The sequence below is a fragment of the Heloderma suspectum genome, chromosome 8 (assembly GCF_057233095.1).
Source record: "Heloderma suspectum isolate Gila_16-S chromosome 8, 16-S_ref, whole genome shotgun sequence".
Lineage (NCBI taxonomy): Eukaryota > Metazoa > Chordata > Lepidosauria > Squamata > Helodermatidae > Heloderma > Heloderma suspectum.
In genome coordinates this window covers 37,055,610-37,074,240 of record NC_139465.1, presented here as the reverse complement: position 1 = coordinate 37,074,240, position 18,631 = coordinate 37,055,610, and the positions used below count along the sequence as shown (strand labels likewise).

At 47.5% G+C, this 18,631-nt stretch overlaps 1 protein-coding gene across 3 annotated transcripts; it reads left to right on the top strand.

Moving 5' to 3' along the window:
- The first annotated feature begins 224 nt into the window (after positions 1 to 224).
- GCSH (glycine cleavage system protein H) lies at positions 225 to 17,841 on the top strand. 3 transcript variants are annotated; one of them, XM_084811975.1, is made up of 6 exons: positions 225 to 413; positions 10,911 to 10,990; positions 12,815 to 12,878; positions 13,563 to 13,694; positions 14,409 to 14,520; positions 15,253 to 17,841. In XM_084811975.1, the coding sequence occupies exons 1-5, from the start codon at positions 239 to 241 to the stop codon at positions 14,504 to 14,506; spliced, it is 549 nt and encodes a 182-aa protein (XP_084668101.1). In that variant the 5' UTR covers positions 225 to 238; the 3' UTR covers positions 14,507 to 14,520; positions 15,253 to 17,841. The 3 variants fall into 3 exon arrangements, with proteins under 3 accessions (XP_084668101.1, XP_084668099.1, XP_084668098.1); XM_084811973.1 differs by lacking the exon at positions 15,253 to 17,841 and adding an exon at positions 14,961 to 15,152; XM_084811972.1 differs by lacking the exon at positions 15,253 to 17,841 and having other exon boundaries at positions 14,409 to 15,160.
- The last annotated feature ends 790 nt before the right edge of the window (positions 17,842 to 18,631 follow it).

The window sequence follows — 18,631 nt, the reverse complement described above, 5'->3', positions numbered from 1 at the left end:
CGCACGTGTCTGCTCGGAAGCAAGCCCCACGCAGCGCCACGGGGGCTGCCCCCGGGTAAAGGCGCGCGAGCGCCGCCGTGAGGGATCGGAGCTCCGCAGGCCGCGCCTGCGGCCCCTCGGAGCGCGCCGCGCCGCGCCAGGCCCGGCCCCCGTGGCGCGGCGCGGCGAGGCCCGCCCCCGCGCCCGCGCCCGCCTCCGCCCTCAGGCCCCGGCCGCGTCCCTGCGGAGCGGCCCCGCGATGGCGACAGCGGCTGCGACGGCTCTGCGGGCGCTGCGGAGGGCCGGCCTCGGCGGCCTGGCCGGGGCCCCGCGTCGCGCCTTCCCCGGCGCCGCCTCGCCCGCGCGGGCCTGGCCCGGCGGCCAGGCCGCCGCCGCCAGGCGGCTCGGCACCAGCCCCGCGCTGCTGCTCGCCGGTGAGTCGCGGCCGGGCGGCGGGCAGCGGGGAGGGTGAAGCGGCGCTGGGCCCGGCGCCGGAGGGCCCGATCCCGGGCGGGGAGCTCTCCTGCGCGAGCCCCCGCGCCCCGCCGCCGCAGCCAGCGGGAGCCGCGCGCGGGGGCGCCGTCGTAGTGGGACAACGTCCGGCGCTAGCGCTGCGTGGAGGAGACCCGCTGGGAGGAATGGGGCTGGAGCGAGCCAGGCCCGCTGGAAGGGATGACAGGGCAGCAGTGGCCAGTCTTAGCCCTACGTGGAGGAGACCCGCTGGGAGGAATGACAGGGCAGCCGTATCCAGCCCTACGTAGAGTAGACCCACTGGAAGCGACAGGGTAGCAGTATCCAGCCCTACGTAGAGTAGACCCACTGGAAGCGACAGGGCAGCAGTATCCAGCCCTACGTAGAGTAGACTCACTGGAAACGACAGGGCAGCAGTATCCAGCCCTACGTAGAGTAGACCCACTGGAAGCGACAGGGTAGCAGTATCCAGCCCTACGTAGAGTAGACCCACTGGAAACGACAGGGCAGCAGTATCCAGCCCTACGTAGAGTAGACCCACTGGAAACGACAGGGCAGCAGTATCCAGCCCTACGTAGAGTAGACCCACTGGAAATGACAGGGCAGCCGTATCCAGCCCTACGTAGAGTAGACCCACTGGAAGCGACAGGGTAGCAGTATCCAGCCCTACGTAGAGTAGACCCACTGGAAGCGACAGGGCAGCAGTATCCAGCCCTACGTAGAGTAGACCCACTGGAAGCGACAGGGCAGCCGTATCCAGCCCTATGTAGAGTAGACCCACTGGAAGCGACAGGGTAGCAGTATCCAGCCCTACGTAGAGTAGACCCACTGGAAGCGACAGGGCAGCAGTATCCAGCCCTACGTAGAGTAGACTCACTGGAAACGACAGGGCAGCAGTATCCAGCCCTACGTAGAGTAGACCCACTGGAAGCGACAGGGCAGCAGTATCCAGCCCTACGTAGAGTAGACCCACTGGAAGCGACAGGGCAGCAGTATCCAGCCCTACGTAGAGTAGACCCACTGGAAGCGACAGGGCAGCAGTATCCAGCCCTACGTAGAGTAGACCCACTGGAAGCGACAGGGCAGCAGTATCCAGCCCTACGTAGAGTAGACCCACTGGAAGCGACAGGGCAGCAGTATCCAGCCCTACGTAGAGTAGACCCACTGGAAGCGACAGGGCAGCAGTATCCAGCCCTATGTAGAGTAGACCTACTGGAAGCGACAGGGCAGCAGTATCCAGCCCTACGTAGAGTAGACCCACTGGAAGCGACAGGGCAGCCGTATCCAGCCCTACGTAGAGTAGACCCACTGGAAGCGACAGGGTAGCAGTATCCAGCCCTATGTAGAGTAGACCCACTGGAAGCGACAGGGCAGCCGTATCCAGCCCTACGTAGAGTAGACCCACTGGAAGCGACAGGGTAGCAGTATCCAGCCCTACGTAGAGTAGACCCACTGGAAGCGACAGGGCAGCAGTATCCAGCCCTACGTAGAGTAGACTCACTGGAAACGACAGGGCAGCAGTATCCAGCCCTACGTAGAGTAGACCCACTGGAAGCGACAGGGCAGCAGTATCCAGCCCTACGTAGAGTAGACCCACTGGAAACGACAGGGCAGCAGTATCCAGCCCTACGTAGAGTAGACCCACTGGAAACGACAGGGCAGCAGTATCCAGCCCTACGTAGAGTAGACCCACTGGAAATGACAGGGCAGCCGTATCCAGCCCTACGTAGAGTAGACCCACTGGAAGCGACAGGGCAGCAGTATCCAGCCCTACGTAGAGTAGACCCACTGGAAGCGACAGGGCAGCCGTATCCAGCCCTACGTAGAGTAGACCCACTGGAAGCGACAGGGCAGCCGTATCCAGCCCTACGTAGAGTAGACCCACTGGAAGCGACAGGGTAGCAGTATCCAGCCCTATGTAGAGTAGACCCACTGGAAGCGACAGGGTAGCAGTATCCAGCCCTACGTAGAGTAGACCCACTGGAAGCGACAGGGTAGCAGTATCCAGCCCTACATAGAGTAGACCCACTGGAACGAATGAGACTTGAGTGAGCCAGACCCGCTGGAATGAATGACAGGGCAGCAGTATCCAGCCCTACGTAGAGTAGACCCACTGGAAATGACAGGGTAGCAGTATCCAGCCCTACGTAGAGTAGACCCACTGGAAGCGACAGGGCAGCCGTATCCAGCCCTACGTAGAGTAGACCCACTGGAAGCGACAGGGTAGCAGTATCCAGCCCTATGTAGAGTAGACCCACTGGAAGCGACAGGGTAGCAGTATCCAGCCCTACGTAGAGTAGACCCACTGGAAGCGACAGGGTAGCAGTATCCAGCCCTACATAGAGTAGACCCACTGGAACGAATGAGACTTGAGTGAGCCAGACCCGCTGGAATGAATGACAGGGCAGCAGTATCCAGCCCTACGTAGAGTAGACCCACTGGAAATGACAGGGTAGCAGTATCCAGCCCTACGTAGAGTAGACCCACTGGAACGAATGAGACTTGAGTGAGCCAGACCCGCTGGAATGAACGAGACTTTAAGTTAGCCATGACTAACTTAAGCCCCATTCATTTCAGTGGGTGTGCTCTGTGTAGGACTAAAGTTAGATACTATCTCTAGTACTTATGGTGCCCTTAAGTATAGCTCCCATTGGTTTTATTGGACCCGAGGGGTTGCTGCTTTACAGCCCCAGCCTGTGCATGTTTACTCAGAAGTAAGCCCCTCTGAATCCATGGAGGCTTACTCCCGAGGAAGTGTGCATAGACATACAGCCCAAGCCTGAGCATGTTTACTCAGAAGTCAGTGCCACTGAGGCCTAAGCGAGTGTGGATGGCTCTGCCCTCTTGGTCTGTTGCAGCAAAATCCAAGAGTCCTGCGCAACACGCTTACTAGGGAGTCAGCCCTGTGGGTGCTGAATGCAGTGGCACTGACTTCTGAGTAAACATGCCCAGGTTTGTGGTTCATGAAACATGTGCAGGTGATGTGGGATTCCTGGATATTTAGCACATAGGGGAAGGGGTGGCAGAAATTGGTAGTGGGATTGTGTCCGGATTGTCATGTGTTAATTGGATTCTTGTGTGCAGCACCTACTCCCTTGCATACAAGGTACGCTTCCTTTGTGCGGCCTGCGCCATGCATCTTTGCAGAATACCGGATCACACCTACAGAGTCTGTGTGTGCAAAGTCATGTTGTCTGCAGAGTTTTGTTGCAGCATCAGCTGTTCTTCTCAATTTGCTAATTCAGGCCCAGTTGGGATTGGGTCCTGCACCCACTCTGACTGTATCTGACTCTTTGGGCTGTGTGTTTACCTGTATGCCACATAGTGATCTTTTCCATGGCTTGGCAACCCCCTCCCTACCTCCCCTGCCCTCCCATTTTTCCCTCTCTCAGTACTGATTATATTCTGCCAACTGAGGGTAACACTTTGTGAATTGGGCAAGTGAGCTCAAGTCCATGAAATTTACGCCACGATAAATATGTTAGTTTTTAAGGTGCAACAAGACCCTTTATTCATTTTGGCAGGAGCTTGTGCAGGAGAACTTAGTTCTGGATTGTGCCAATGAGGTGCATGCATATCAGTGGGACCATTAAATTGAGCTAGCTCATGGGGGGGGGGGGCACAGAAAAAAGGGGAGAGGTTTCAAGGAAGAGTGGGAGGAGGTACAGCTTGGTATTTATTTGTGCAAGATCGTACAAATGGCCCAGTGGATTTGGGGTGAAGTCCTAGCTCAGCGGTCAGCTGATATCATTTCAGCCCCGCATGGCTTAGCTTTGCTTTCATTTACAATGCAAGAGTGCACACATCAGGATCTCTTAATAATTAAGGCTTCTTGTAACCTTGCATCCCAGTGATCCTGTGTGTGCAGTCTTGCTTAAGTTTTGTTGCAGCATCAACAACTTAAAACAACAACTCTGCTTCGTGGATCAGGTCGAAGTCCAGCATTCTTTCCTAGAATCCCCACAAACAAGCAGGCTCCGGATGGTTTGCCAGAAATTGAGTACTGTGTCTACTGGTGCCCCGTTCTGCCCACCGGGGGGGGGGGGGCAGCAAGGGAAGCAGGACTAAGATGAAGATAGGGCACAAAAGTCCAGTACGGGTAGGTGGGAGTCAAGCGAGAGCTATACTCCATACTATTTTGCATATTTGAATCGCTGCATATTTCGATTGCATGTTTCTCACACTTGCATGTAAACAAGTGTGATGTCCTTGTGTCATGCAGTGTTGGCAGGTTATATTTTAAATGCCAGAGGCCTATCCATTTTGAGCTGGAAGTTCTAACAATCTTTCTAGCCCCTTTCCTCCCACTAACATCTCTGTATTTGAGTTGTAGGGGGCCTTTTATGGGTTGGTGTCAACAGAAAATATCAACTACTCATAAACACTTGCATGTAATTAACTGGCTACCAGTCGACCCTCTTCAACGGGATGTTTCCTATGAATAATTAACTTGGTACATGTGTCCTCAGGACTGAGATCTAAGATAACTTGCCAGTGCAAGCAAAGCCTTTGTTTCTGTGTTATGTGCTCATTTCATTAAAAACTGGGATGAGCCAACTGGATTGTGGCAACACTCATAATTATCCCATTGACCTGGGCCTTGGACATCTTCCAAATCACCATTTGGTCCCAATGATCTTACTTTGCAGAAGTTCTATAGAAATTGGAGAAGTGATGGATTGGGACCTTCTCAAGCCACCTGAATCCACACGAGCACTTCCTGTGAGTTCAGTATTATCCGCTAGATGGGACAAAGGGTTGCTGTTATCTCTGATATATGAGAAAATGATGCTTTCTAGGGTGAAAACAACTGGGTCCATGTTTAACTCCAGTAACCTCTCGTTTCTGTGGAGGTGCGTAACTTGCAGTCTTAAGGTTCATATCAAGGCATTAAGAGTACTTGCAGAATTTCTGCTAATGTAACTTATACATGAGTGGGTTCCTAGTGCAGGACATGGGTATGTTCATAAAGTATTGCAAGTAATATCTACTGGCAACTGGGGCCTACTAAGGCCTGGTTCACATATGCATGTATATTGCTTGATTTCTGTACACTTGGTGAGCAGCAGTTGAATGTGTGAACCTACAATGGAAAAACTGTGGCCTTGCTCGTACATAGCGCTAAACCAGGGATGCACAACCTTTTTGGACCTGAGTGCTGCATCTGGTGTCTGTGGAATGGCAGGGGCCGCACTGCACACACATGCAAGCACATTGCACACACGTACACACGCACATTCACATACAATTCATACAGCATACCACTCACTCACACTTTCTCTCTCTCACGTGCACATACACACACACACATGCATACACCCCCCCACCCCCACCCCCACCCACCTCTCACTCAAATTCAGCTCCTGCTCATGAGCATTTCAGAAGCCTGGCACCTGATTTCACCCGATAAAACCAACACTTCTCCCATACATCTCAGTTCTCAAACCACCCAGCCAGCCTGGCTCTTAGCCCTTCTCCCTCCTCTAATTCACACTCTTGCTGAAGGATCCTGACATCTCATATTTTGTTGTTTTTTTTCCAGGAAAAAAGAGAGAAAACTCCCTGTTCCTGTCACTGAAGCCTTGTTCCTAGAATGTCCTAGGAATTGGGCATAAGCTGTCAAGCACTGCTTCCTAGGATGTCCCAGGGATGCTCTAGGAGCAAGGCTTCTGTGGCAGGAACTGTATGACCTGTTCCTAGAGCATTTTTCTGTTTCTTCTTGGTTTTGGGGGGAGGGGGTGCACCAGACAAGGTTTGGGAGTGCCTGCAGCTTGTGGACTGCACTTTTTCATCTCTGCACTAAACCATGATCATGAGAACAAGCCTTGGGCTCACGTGCTTCCCCTGGCCTCCTGGTCCTGCAATGCAAGGAGGAGTTCAGAAGATTTTGCTTCTGCTTTTGATTAACCATAGCTTGTCCTGCACCTGGACAAACTGGCTAGTCTTAACTATGATTTCATACAGCAAGCCAGCTTAAAACCTTGGTTTATGAAGCTGACTTGTGTTAGTAAGCCATTGTTAAGATTAACCATAGTTTAGGGTCTGGACGTAAAGTTAAACTGTGGCTAATCAAAAATGAAGGCAGAAACCTCCAATCTCCTTCTGGCAATGCTGGAGGAGGAGAGTGGGGAGCACATGAGCCTGAGGTGTGCACAAGTTTTTTCTCCTAATGCCATGTGAACACTCAGCCTTTCTATTCAGAGTGATGAGTGGCCCAAGACACAAAAGGTTTATCTGTAGTGTTATATCTGTGATGGTCCATTCATAGATGCAAGACAGATGATGACCATACATGTGTGAACCAGCCCTTAGAGCAGCAGTGGGGAATGTGCAGCCCTCCAGATATCGTTGGGCAGCTCTAGGCAGCATAGGTAGTGGTCAGGGATGATGGGAGTTGCAATCCAACAACATCTGGGGAGCTGCATGTTCCCCATCTCTGCCTTAGAGAATCAGTACCGGTGTCATGCTGTGTTTTCCCTCCATTGTAACGGCTCGCACAGCGAGCATAAAAGGTGCTGGAAGAATTCTTGGAATAATTTCTTAACTGAGTTTTATCTGTACATGGATAGCTAAACACACATTTCTTTCGAAGGTTAAGGTCAGCTTTTGAAGCTGATTCAAGAGGGATTATTTGTTATACTTTGCCACAGCTTGAACAATAGTTGTTTTTAGAAAGTTTGTTGGCTTAAAAGTGTATTTTAGTTTTCTGTCTGCTGAAAACTACTTAGCCAGAGACTTGCTCTAACTTTACAGCACACTCATATACATGTTTACTTAGAAGTAAGCCACTCTGTGCTCAGTGGGGCTTACTCCCATGTAAGTGTGCATAGGATTGCAGGCTCAGTTCCTGTCATACCTGTGCTTCTATTAGGGTCTCACATTACACACCAACAGTAAATCTACTATAAAGGATAGAAATCATGTTAAAATAATCCCATGTCCATCAGGTTCTAACCTAAACGTAGTCAACCTCTCAGTAACTGAGAATATTCTAAATTCATGGTTCTGTTGTGATGGTAATATTACTATATCAACTGTGTCAGTTGGTACTCTTTAGTATTTACATAATATGCTTTTGTATTGCTCAGGTTACCCCCCCCCCAAAAAAAAACACCTTAATTGAAATGTACTAAACTTAATACACAGAGTGTTCAAAGAGAACAAATATGAATTTGGAATTGCCCAGCCAAGCTTTTAGGACAGGGGTGCAGAACCTATGGTGTGGCCACACTTAGAATACTGTGTACAGTTCTGATTACTGCACCTAAAAAAAAGATACTGTAGAGGTGGGAAAAAGTATAAAGAAGGGCAACTAAAATGATAAAGGAGCTGGAGCATCTCCCTTATGAGGAAACGTTACAACACCTAGAATTGTTTAGCTTGGAAAAAGCGAGTAAGGGGAGACATTACTCTTTTTTTTTCCATTATGCATGGTGTGGAGAAAGTGGATAGGGAGAGATTTTTTTCCCTCTCTCATAATACCAGAACCTGGGGTCATCGCATGAAGCTGATTGGTGGGAGATTCAGGACAGATCAAAGGAAGGACTTCTTCACACAGCGCTTAGTCAAACTGTGGAATTCGGTACCACATGATGTAGCGATGGCTACCAATTTGCATGGCTTTCAAAGAGGATTTACAGTCAGGGCCAGAAATATTGGAACAAGGATAACTGTTTTGGCAGTTGGCCTCTGTACACCACCACGTTGAAGTTGAAAGGAAACACACCCAGATGGGAGCGAAGTCAGGACTTTCAGCTGTAATTCAAGGGGGTTGACAAAAGTGGAGCACTAACCCTTCGGGAAGTACGGCCAGTGGCATACACCCCCCCCCCCATCGTTGGTGGCTCATAAGTAATGGAACGAATGGCTGACAAGCAGCTGCATGGCCAGGTGTGGCCTGTTTCCTCAGTACCCCATGACCAATCAAGCAGATAAAAGGCCTGGAGATGGTTCTGAGTGTGACATTTGCATTTGGTAGCTGTTCACTGGAACTCCCAACATGAGGTCCAAAGAGGTGTCCATGCGAGTGAAGGAGGCCATCATTAGGCTGAGGAAACAAAATAAACCCATCCGAGAGATAGCAAAAACAGTGGGAGTGGCCAACACAACAGTTTGGAACATCCTGAAAAAGAAGGAATTAACTGGAAAGCTCAGCAAGAGCAAAAGGCCTGGAAGACCACGGAAGACAACTAAAGTGGATGACCGCAGAATGCTGCTCATGGTGAAGAGGAACCCTTTCACAACATCTAGCCAGGTCAAGAACGCTCTTGAGGAGGTAGGCATGTCATTGTCAACATCTGTAGTCAAGAGACGGCTTTATGAATGTAAATACAGGGGCTTCACAACAAGGTGCAAACCACTGGTAATGCTCAAGAACCGAAAGGCCAGATTAGCCTTTGCCAGCAAACACCTAAAAAAGCCTGCCCAGTTCTGGAATAAGATTCTTTGGACTGATGAAGCAAAGATTAACTTGTACTAGAATGGTGGGAAGAGAAAAGTATGGAGAAGGAAAGGAACAGCTCATGATCCAAAGTATACCACATCATCTGTCAAACATGGTGGAGGCAGTGTTATGGCATGGGCATGTATGGCTGCCAATGGAACCGGGTCACTGGTGTTTATTGATGACCTGACTGCTGAGAAAAGCAGCAGGATGAATTCTGAAGTGTATAGGGTTATACTTTCTGCTCAGATTCAGCCAAATGCTGCCAAACTGATAGGATGCTGCTTCATATTGCAGATGGATAATGACCCAAAACATACAGCAAAAACTACCCAAGAGTTTCTGAAGGCAAAGAAGTGGGATGTTCTTCAGTGGCCAAGTCAGTCACCTGATCTTAACCCAATAGAGCATGCTTCTCACTTACTGAAGACAAGACTGAAGGCAGAAAGACCCACAAACAAGCAGCAGCTGAAGGCAGCTGCAGTAAAGGCCTGGCAAAGCATTTCGATGGAGGAAACTCAGCATTTGGTCATGTCCATGGGTTCCAGACTTCAGGCAGTCATCCAGGTATTAAAGGCAATCCTTAAGTTTGAAATGATGTTGGTTTGTTCCATTACTTATGAGCCACCAATGATGGGTGTGTGTGTATGCCACTGGCTGTCCTTCCTGAATGGTTAGTGCCTCACTTTTGTCAAACCCCTTGCATTACAGCTGAAAGTCCTGACTTCGCTCCCATCTGGGTGTGTTCCCTTTCAACTTCAGTGTGGTGGTGTGCAGAGGCCAACTGCCCAAACAGTTATCCTTGTTCCAATATTTCTGGTCCTGACTGTAGACAAATTCCTGGAGGAGAAGGCTATCAAGGGCTACTAGACCTGATGGCTCTGTGCTTCCTCCAGTGCCAGGGACAATATGCCTATGTACACCAGTTGCTGGGCGGCATGGGCAGGAGGGTGCTGTTGCACTCATGTCCTGCTTGTGGGTTTTTCATGGGCAGCTGGTTGGCTACTGTGTGAACAGGACGCTGGACTAGATAGATCTTGGTCTGATCCAGCATGGTTGTTCTTACATTCTTAAGTTCAAACCTCCTGACAGAGGGCCTAATCCAGCCCGGTGGGCTCCCCAATCAGGCCAACAGAACCCTCTGGAGGAATCCCTCCCAAGGACATCCCCGCAGTTATATCCAAACTCAGATCACATTAACAGCTGGGATTCCCCTGAGCACCAGCAGGGAAATCCCTGCTGTTATGTCCTGTCTCAGATTGGAGATAACGGAGATGTGGCTGGCAGGGGATGACTGCTGTTCCCGGTGCTGGCAAGAGTGGCTTCATGCGGTGTCCACAGTGGTGCTAGGCACTATGTGAAGCCAGGGACTCTGCCTGTATCAGGAAGAGCGGACCTGAGGTGTTTAAGAGGATCAGTCCCTGTAATAATGAACTCAGTGAGTGCAGATAGGACTGGAGCTGAAAGGAGGCCTGTGAGAAACAAGAGAGAGATGCTTAGGAGAACCCTAAGACTTGTAAAAGTACCAAAAAAAATCTTACCCTCCCCCCCCAGGGTAAATCCCTGGAAATTGGGATGAAATAGATGCTGGCAAAGGGTATGGCTGGCTGGTACCGTTCTGTTTCAGAAGCGAGAACACAGTGTGTTTGTCCATCCCTAACGTTATGGTAAATCTTTGTACTTTAGTGCAGTATTTGAACATTACTCTTTCAAGAAAACATTATAAAAACATTGTTTTTATAAAAACAAAAAGGGGACAAGCGGAAGTGTACATGGCATAGAAGGAAAGCATTTGAGATGTGTTAATGGCTTGGATCTAAGAGGGAATGCTTTGGTAAACAAAGTAGGCAAGAAAACAGGTCACTAAGACTTGCCTTCTCTAACTGTTGTTTGAGGACTTGGAACTAGGGATACTTACATGGAGTTTATGCCAACGATTTTAAGGTAGAACCTTGTAGCGAAACTAGGATTTAGAAAAGCAGGATGTGTTGAAATGTCCCCACGTGCTTTGTTTTAGCCCGCCGATTCACAGACAAGCATGAATGGATCTCAGTTGAGAACGGTATTGGAACCGTAGGAATCAGCAACTTTGCACAGGTACTTATCCCCACACTTCTTGGCATTGTCCTGTATAAATTGTGCATTTATCAATCTGCTGTTGGCCTTGGCTTTTGCTTCCTTTATTGTTCTAATTGCCCATTCTGCATACAGAGCCAAATGGTGGACTTGGAACTCAAAGTGTGTCCGGAGAACACTATTGGTTGCTTTAGCCATCCTGACTGCCCACCCCACTCATCAGTTTGGCTTCTGTGCAGTACACTTAGGACTTGATGGGAGTCTCTTGGTTCCAAGTTCTTATTACTTTCTGTTTGTTTAATTGTGGATCATGCCTATTAATGTAAGCATTTGTAGGACTGAGTACTTCCTTGTATCTGGGGTTGGAAAATTCCACGGTGCCTGGTTGCTTACTTGGGCACCTAAATATTTGATGAAGGCATGAGATTGCAAACAAAACAACAACAAAATTAGAAACATTTCTGCCCTTGCCAAGATATTTATAGCTTCATTTGGGGGGCCAGTTAGCACGTACGCCTTTTTTGCCCTGTGTATAAGGACTGTATAATTTCTTAAATGAATTTGTGAATGTGGCTGCCATGCCGTCTGCATTCAACTGTGTGGATCCCAAGTCGTGCAAGTTCTAGAGCAGAGCGTTACTGTGGGATGCTTGAGCAGTGTCTCTGTTCCTCATCTACAAAAATGGAATAACAGGTGACCACGTGCAGCTGACAGGCCACATGTGATCCTTGCTGGCCCCCCCATTGTAAAAATAGCATCCCCCCCTCCCCCCCGATTTCCAGATCAGCCCCTTTGAAGCTTTTTTTGGTCATTTGAGAAAACAAGCTAACTTTGACCTTTGGGGCACTCTGTAGCCACTCAGGTGCCATTTTTTAAAAAGAATGTTTTCCCCTCCTTCTGTAGTGTGGAGCCACGTTCATGCAAACTGCTAAACCAGAATTCTTTAGTGCTGGTAAACACTGCCCGATGGCACCCACTTGGCTCCTGCAGCAAGCAGGAGTGGCTAAACTAACTAGGAACTTAACCAGGGTGGGAACACATCTCATTACATCCGAACCAAGGCTCCAGGCTTGTTGTTCCTCTTCAAACTCTTGTTTTGAAGCCAGGGTTGTTAGAGAAACAAGCTAGGGTCTGGGTTTGGATGTAACATGAAGCATTTCTACCCTGGTAAGTGCCTGGTTAGTTAGCTGCTCCCTCCCACCTGCAGGAGGAACCAAGTGGGAGCGATCCGGCATTGTGGACCAGTATGCTTCTTTGTGAAAAATAAACTAGGATTCTGGGGAATTCTGGCTTAATATTTTGTGCAAATGTGGCTGGTAAGTCATTACAGGAGCAATGTAGGAGCCATTTCTGCAGTGTCTGAGGCACTCTTTCTTGATCCAGTTGTAAAACCCATACACAGAGGGAGTGAGAGAGAGACCAGGAACAAGAGAGACCCTACCCACAGCTTGTCAAGATCTAGGTGGCCGGATGGTAACACAGGACTATGTGTGTAAGGTACTATTAAGCTGGTGTGGCTGAGAGACTTCCCAGCTGTTTTTCCCTTCACTCGTTACTCTCCACTTTGACCTTGCTAGTCAAGCGTATCTAAGCCTTGTTGTTCATGATGTGGTTGATGTGCCAATCTAAGGTTTACTCAAAGAGAAGAGGGAACCTGCTGCCTCTGATGTTTGAGGTGGGCTCTTGGGAATTGCAAAAGTAGCCCCAGCCAGCTTGTGTTTATTGACGAGGGAGACGCAGCGTGGTGTATTTGCTCCTTGCTTAAATCCTTATGGTGAAGCCTAACATTTTGACGGCTTTTTCACATACCCTCAGCTGTTGCTGATGCCTGAACTTTCATTTCAGGAAGCATTAGGAGATGTCGTTTATTGTAGTCTTCCAGAAATTGGAACAAAGTTGAACAAACAGGGTAAGCATTTTTTTCTTCCTTTAGTTTTTGGTGATTAACACATTAAGGATTGCTAAAAAACAATGTTGTTGTTGTTTTACATCAATGCCGTTCTTGGACTGGAACTCAGAAAGCTACTTTAGGTGCTTTTCAAAGGCTTAGGCATGCCAAATGCTTTTTGTTTTTTTACTTCCAATAGCAGACCCCCCCCCCCCTTGCACACTCATGCCAATTCATGGCACAAACCGCTTTTGAAAGACTGTTACTTCTGAGAGCTTGTCAGGTAGCATGAGGGCTGCTGTTTGAAAAATGCAGGTCAGAGGTTGGCTTGATGAGCAAAACTAGCCATGGACATCTTGGGATGGAGACCTTGTTCTTTCATATCCTTAGCCCTTTTATAGATGGAGCAAACAGTCATCGTTTCCACTCTTGACTTGAAATGGAGCTTGGATTTTAAACTCCTGATGCCTTAGCCCATTCTTCCCCAACCTGGAACCCGCCAGATGCATTGGACTACAACTCCCATCAGCCCCAGCCAGCACAGCTGTTGGGGAAGGCTGATTCAGCCTAATCCTCCAACCCTGGAGTTCCCAAACGTTTCTGACTTCTTGAGGGGGTGGTTTGTGACTTCTGTGTAAATCAAGCAACATCCTGCCTTCAGTATCCAAGTCAGTTCGCTTTCCTCTCTCCAATTCTGTATTTCAGATGAGTTTGGTGCTTTGGAAAGCGTGAAGGCTGCTAGTGAACTCTACTCCCCACTCACAGGAGAAGTAACGGAAATTAACACTGCCCTTGGTGATAATCCAGGACTTGTCAACAAATCTTGTTACCAAGATGGTAAGAGACAGCATTATGACTTCTCAAAAGTGTTTCTGCAGAAGACTGTGGTGGTAACATCAGAACCTGTCTGGTACTGTGGTTGCATCAGTGAAACACCTAGCACTGGGTGAGCTAGTGTGGAGCCATGGAATGTTGATTTGCTGAGGGAACTAAAAATTTGGAGTTCTCACTTCTTTGAGGGAAGGAACCACTGTCAGTCTGGCTGGAACTAAAGTGTCAGAGAGAGATAGTTGAGGACTATGGTGCCCTTTACCTGCTTTAGCAGTGGTGTGGGACTGGGCTTACAAACAGGTGGGATAAAGCCACATGATTGGCTTTGCTCATAAGGTGAAAGGTTTAAATAGTATCGGCACCCTGTGATGAAGCCATAAAAAGTGCCTCATGTACCACTACTGTAATTCATAAAGGGCACCTAAGAAGAGGTCCCAGGGAGTAGGGAGTGAGTTCAGGGGAGATGTGAGATTTGAACTGGGACTTTCTGGTTCGCTGGCTGCTCATTCTCTTTAGTCACTATGTTGTTGTCTTTCTTTTATAGAATCATAGTTGTCTTCTTTCTCAACTTTAGTCGATAAAACATACTAGTTTTTTATGGGATTTATAGTTGCCAACATGAATGGTAATTACTAGAGTTAAGAGCTAGCATTTACTAGAGTGGCAAGGAGTGAAGTATACATTGTTTTGTTAAAAACTGAATTGTTTTCTTGCTCATAGGATGGCTTATCAAGATGACTGTGGATAATCCTTCAGAATTTGATGAACTCATGAGTGAAGATGCATATGAGAAATACATAAAATCTATTGAGGAGTGACCAGAGTATTAAAAGTAAATGAATACAACCACTTACTTCAGTGTAGATTGTCCTAAATTAGTTATGTACAGAAGGTCCGAGTCTGAGCAGCTTACTGAGAGAATTTTCAAGGAAAATGTGCTGCTTTTGATTCAAATTGTGCTGATCTCTGCCCACAAGAGACTGCAAACCAAAACATTTTTATTTTGTTTTGCCCACCTTCTGCTAGTCAGTTGTCTTGTACATGGGTTTTTTGTAGCCTAATAAATGTAATTCTATGATATTGGAGTTTGAAGTTCATAATTACATTATTACATCTGGAGTAGAATAACCTTTGTTCCTTAAATAAACCCAAGCTTTGATAACATAGAACTGTAAAATGCAACAGCCTTAATTCCATAGCACAAAGTGTGCTTTTCATCTCTGCCATATTATCTGTTTCCTCCCTCCCACTTCCACCCACCCCCACCCCCAGGTCCATGAGTCTACTTTCAATCAGCTTTTGTAATAGTAGACCTGTGTCTACCTTCAGAATTAGTGAACGTTCCCGGTGATTAGAGCAAAACCAGATTTCACATTTTAAAGTAAAAATGTGGAGTGGCCATTTTTGAAAGATAAAGCTTTCCAGCGGAACAGATAACAGAAGTTAATAAAAAATCCTGACTTTACCAAGTGTGTTTGTTGTTCCTTTTTTATGTTCTGTAGCAGCCTCTCCATGGGATTAATATTTAAAAGGTATCTTTTGTGTAATGTTTTGGAATGTACAGGATCACTCCAGCTGGAAGACGCACAACTGGTGTTGTAACACGTTTGACTGAGATGTTTGGATGATGGCCAAAGCATCCTTTCAACTGTCATCCGAACAGGGTTGGGTTATCTGTGGAACTGAAAATGTTTGCTGCGGTACCATTTTTTGTTTGTTTCATTCAGGTCAGGATAGGGTTAAATAGCAGATAGGCAGAAGCAGTAGTTAGCGTGTTGTGTTTTTTTTTTTAATAACCATTTTTGGAAGCATTTTATCTTGCCAAAGATGTGATGAAGATAATGCCGGTAACTCAATTGTTTGGGATGACAGTTGTGTTAAAGGCACTGATAAGGCAGTACGTGATCCCTTGGATTGTGCATAACTAGTGCTGTGCCAAAAATTTCTCCCACATTGTTTTCGACCATTCTCATTCAATTTGATAGGAGACAATTGCTTTCGACAAGAAAGTCAATAGTGAAGAAATTTCGGAGAAATGCTCCTGGGCTGGGTTTGGGTTTCTTGGTCTCACCTTACTGAGGAGGTGGCCGAGGAGTGAACACAAGTGTCCTGGTTTTCATTGTACACCCATCTCTCTGGCAGCCTGTGGCCTCCTCAGCTTCCTACACTTCAATTAAAGCCCAGTGGAAGGCAACATGAGGTAATTCCTCCCATAGGGCTTTTTCAGAACAGGACATGCAGGCAGCCTGGGAGGCTAGCCGTGTTTAGGTAAGCTCAAAAACACCACAAAAATAAATTATAACACATCCTGAATGGAACAATGGAAGCCTCTTTCACGGGGAGAGAAAAATTCAGGAAATTGGGAGGACTGAATTGGGCAGAGCGCTAATTCCACCTCATCCTTGGAGCGACACCCAACTATGCCCACCCCTCACACCTGCATTGTGGTGGATGCAAACTGGGAGCCAGCCTGCCAAGACAATGCTGTTGCAGCATGAAAACCCCCAAAACCCTTTCCCAAAAGGAAAGAAGCTGGGCTACAAGCCCTGCCAAGGGGGAGATCTACCTGGGAGAAATGGTTGAGAATTTCTCCTCCCCCTGGAGAAATTTGGTGAAATTGTCTCCCAAACTTCTCTGCCCACACAGAGAACACAGTTCTATGCACAACCGCCTATGACCAGGGGTGCAGAACCTCTTTCAGCCCAAGGGCCGATTTCTGTTTTGGAGAAGCTCTCGGAGCCGGCATTCTGCTGCTGGTGGGGGGTGAAGGCAAAAGGAGGCTGGGTCATAGGCGAAGGGGTTTGGGTCAAAATACCCCCAATACTAGTATGGCTGATCTTAAAAGCTCAACTGCCAAGAAAACGCCAAACAACTGGTGGCAGGGGGGAAGAGGAAAGGAAGCATGGCCATCTAGGGAACCCCAGTGGGCTGTACTGCGACCCCAGCTAGTCTGGATTTGTCCCCCGCGCCTGAGGCTTTGCTCCCCTCAGCTATGAAGGATTCTGGAGTCGGCCTCTTCAATTGCTTAGGCAGCAAATCTTTCTTGTGCCAATCCTGGATGAAGGGCAGAACTAGAAAACATGCTTTTCTGAGAAAGACAGTTCAAGAGCAGATGGAATGGTTTTTAGCTTCCCTTGATCTCCTTGTTTTAAGTATCAATTTGTGCTTTTTTCCTTTTGCTTTCCAACATGAACCGAGGCCATGTAATGAGTTCCAGGCTGATATGGTAGCCACAAGTGATGATATATATAAGGCCTTCCTCCTCGTTTTAAGTATCAATTTCTTTTCTAAGTCCAAACAGTGGCCTGTTCCTGGTGTTGCAATAGTTCACTTTCTGGTTTGTTTCATTGTTTGCATTTCTTGCCTTTATAAGTTGCCTAGCGTGCTTTTTTTAAAAAAAGAATTGCTTCAACGTTGTAAGAAGTACTGAGATAATGTATGAGGTGCTTTGAACACTCAAAAGAAGCATAAATAAGGCCTTCTGCCCAAACTCTGTACCTTGCCAAGTAGAATGCAGCCTATCAAGCATGTACAGTGTCCTGCCAGGTGCTCCATAAACCCCATTCTGTCTTTGCACCAAAACTAGGCGGCTTACTGAACCCCCGCTGGACCACCATTTACAGCTGGTAGGTTGCCTGGGGCTTGCCTGATCATACATTCCTAGGACCTAGGTAGTATTAATATGATGCAGAGCTGCAACCTAATGAAATAAATTTTAATTAACTGTGAAGCATACTTATTTATTTGATTTATAAAACTGCACCTTCTGCCCAGCAGGCACTTGGGGTAACATACAATGAAAAGATTAAAACTTCACACAAATCAAGGAACAAAAGCATAAAGTAAAATGTACAGAGGGCATCGAGATTAAAAAGTGGCAAAAAAAACATTCAACAGTAAAAGCTTGACAGAACAGGGAAGTCTTCATTGCTCATCTAGAGCAGAAGAGGGGAATCCAATTTCACCTCTCTCACATAATCAGGGTGCTGCTACTTAAAAGGCCCTGCCTTAAATATCACCAGCCTTAAATACCATATCTAGTCTCTATAGATGGTAGGACGTAAAACAGGGCCTCCAATTATGCTAGTAAGTTACAGGCAGGTTCATACTGTGCTATTGTAATTGATCTGTTGATTAAAATTTGCACATGGATAAAATATTTCTGAAGCAAGAAGCATACTTTGTTTTCAGATGATGTGCACATGTCATAGGTGGCATCATGGAAGAGGCATGCATTGTGGGAGAAGAGGAAGAGTGTCTCTCGTTGGGTGCTTGCCAATTGCACTTTTTATAAGCATGTGTGAAAAATATCTTTTTAATAATCTGCTGCCTGAATAATCAGGGCATTAGAAGTTTTTAAATTAACCTATTAATCTTGCCTTCTAAGTAAGCCCACCAAAGTTACTAGCCTGCCACATTATTTTGCAAGTCTGCTAAGAGGCTAGTAGCCTGTATGTCCAAGCTGGCTGTAAAGAAGCCCTTTCCTCTGCAGCCACATGGAAACGTAGACCAGTAAAGAACTATAATTGCCCTCTACCAAATGGGTTGGAGGAGGGACCGACCATTTCCATTCTGGCTGTGGAAACTTCTGGCACCCAAGATGTTTTGGCTTAGAACTCCCAGCAGCCCTCACCATTGGCTGTACTGGCTAGAGTTGATGGGAGTTATAGGCCAAAACATCTGGAGGGCTGCAAGTTCCCCAGCCACAAGCAGCATAGATCAGAAACCAAGCAAGTTGACAGAGGAGGGATGGCATGGTCTGTTCCTCCTCTGCCCATACGTCAGCATGGAATTCCCAGCCACATATAGTGATCAGGCGAGTTGTTAAATGCAAGGCTGTATAAATCGGTTAAACATTGCTGCCCAAGCATTATGATGAATAGACCGTGTAACCAAGTAGGCAAACTTTTCCTGCAATCTAAAAGGGCAGGTTGCTTACCTGC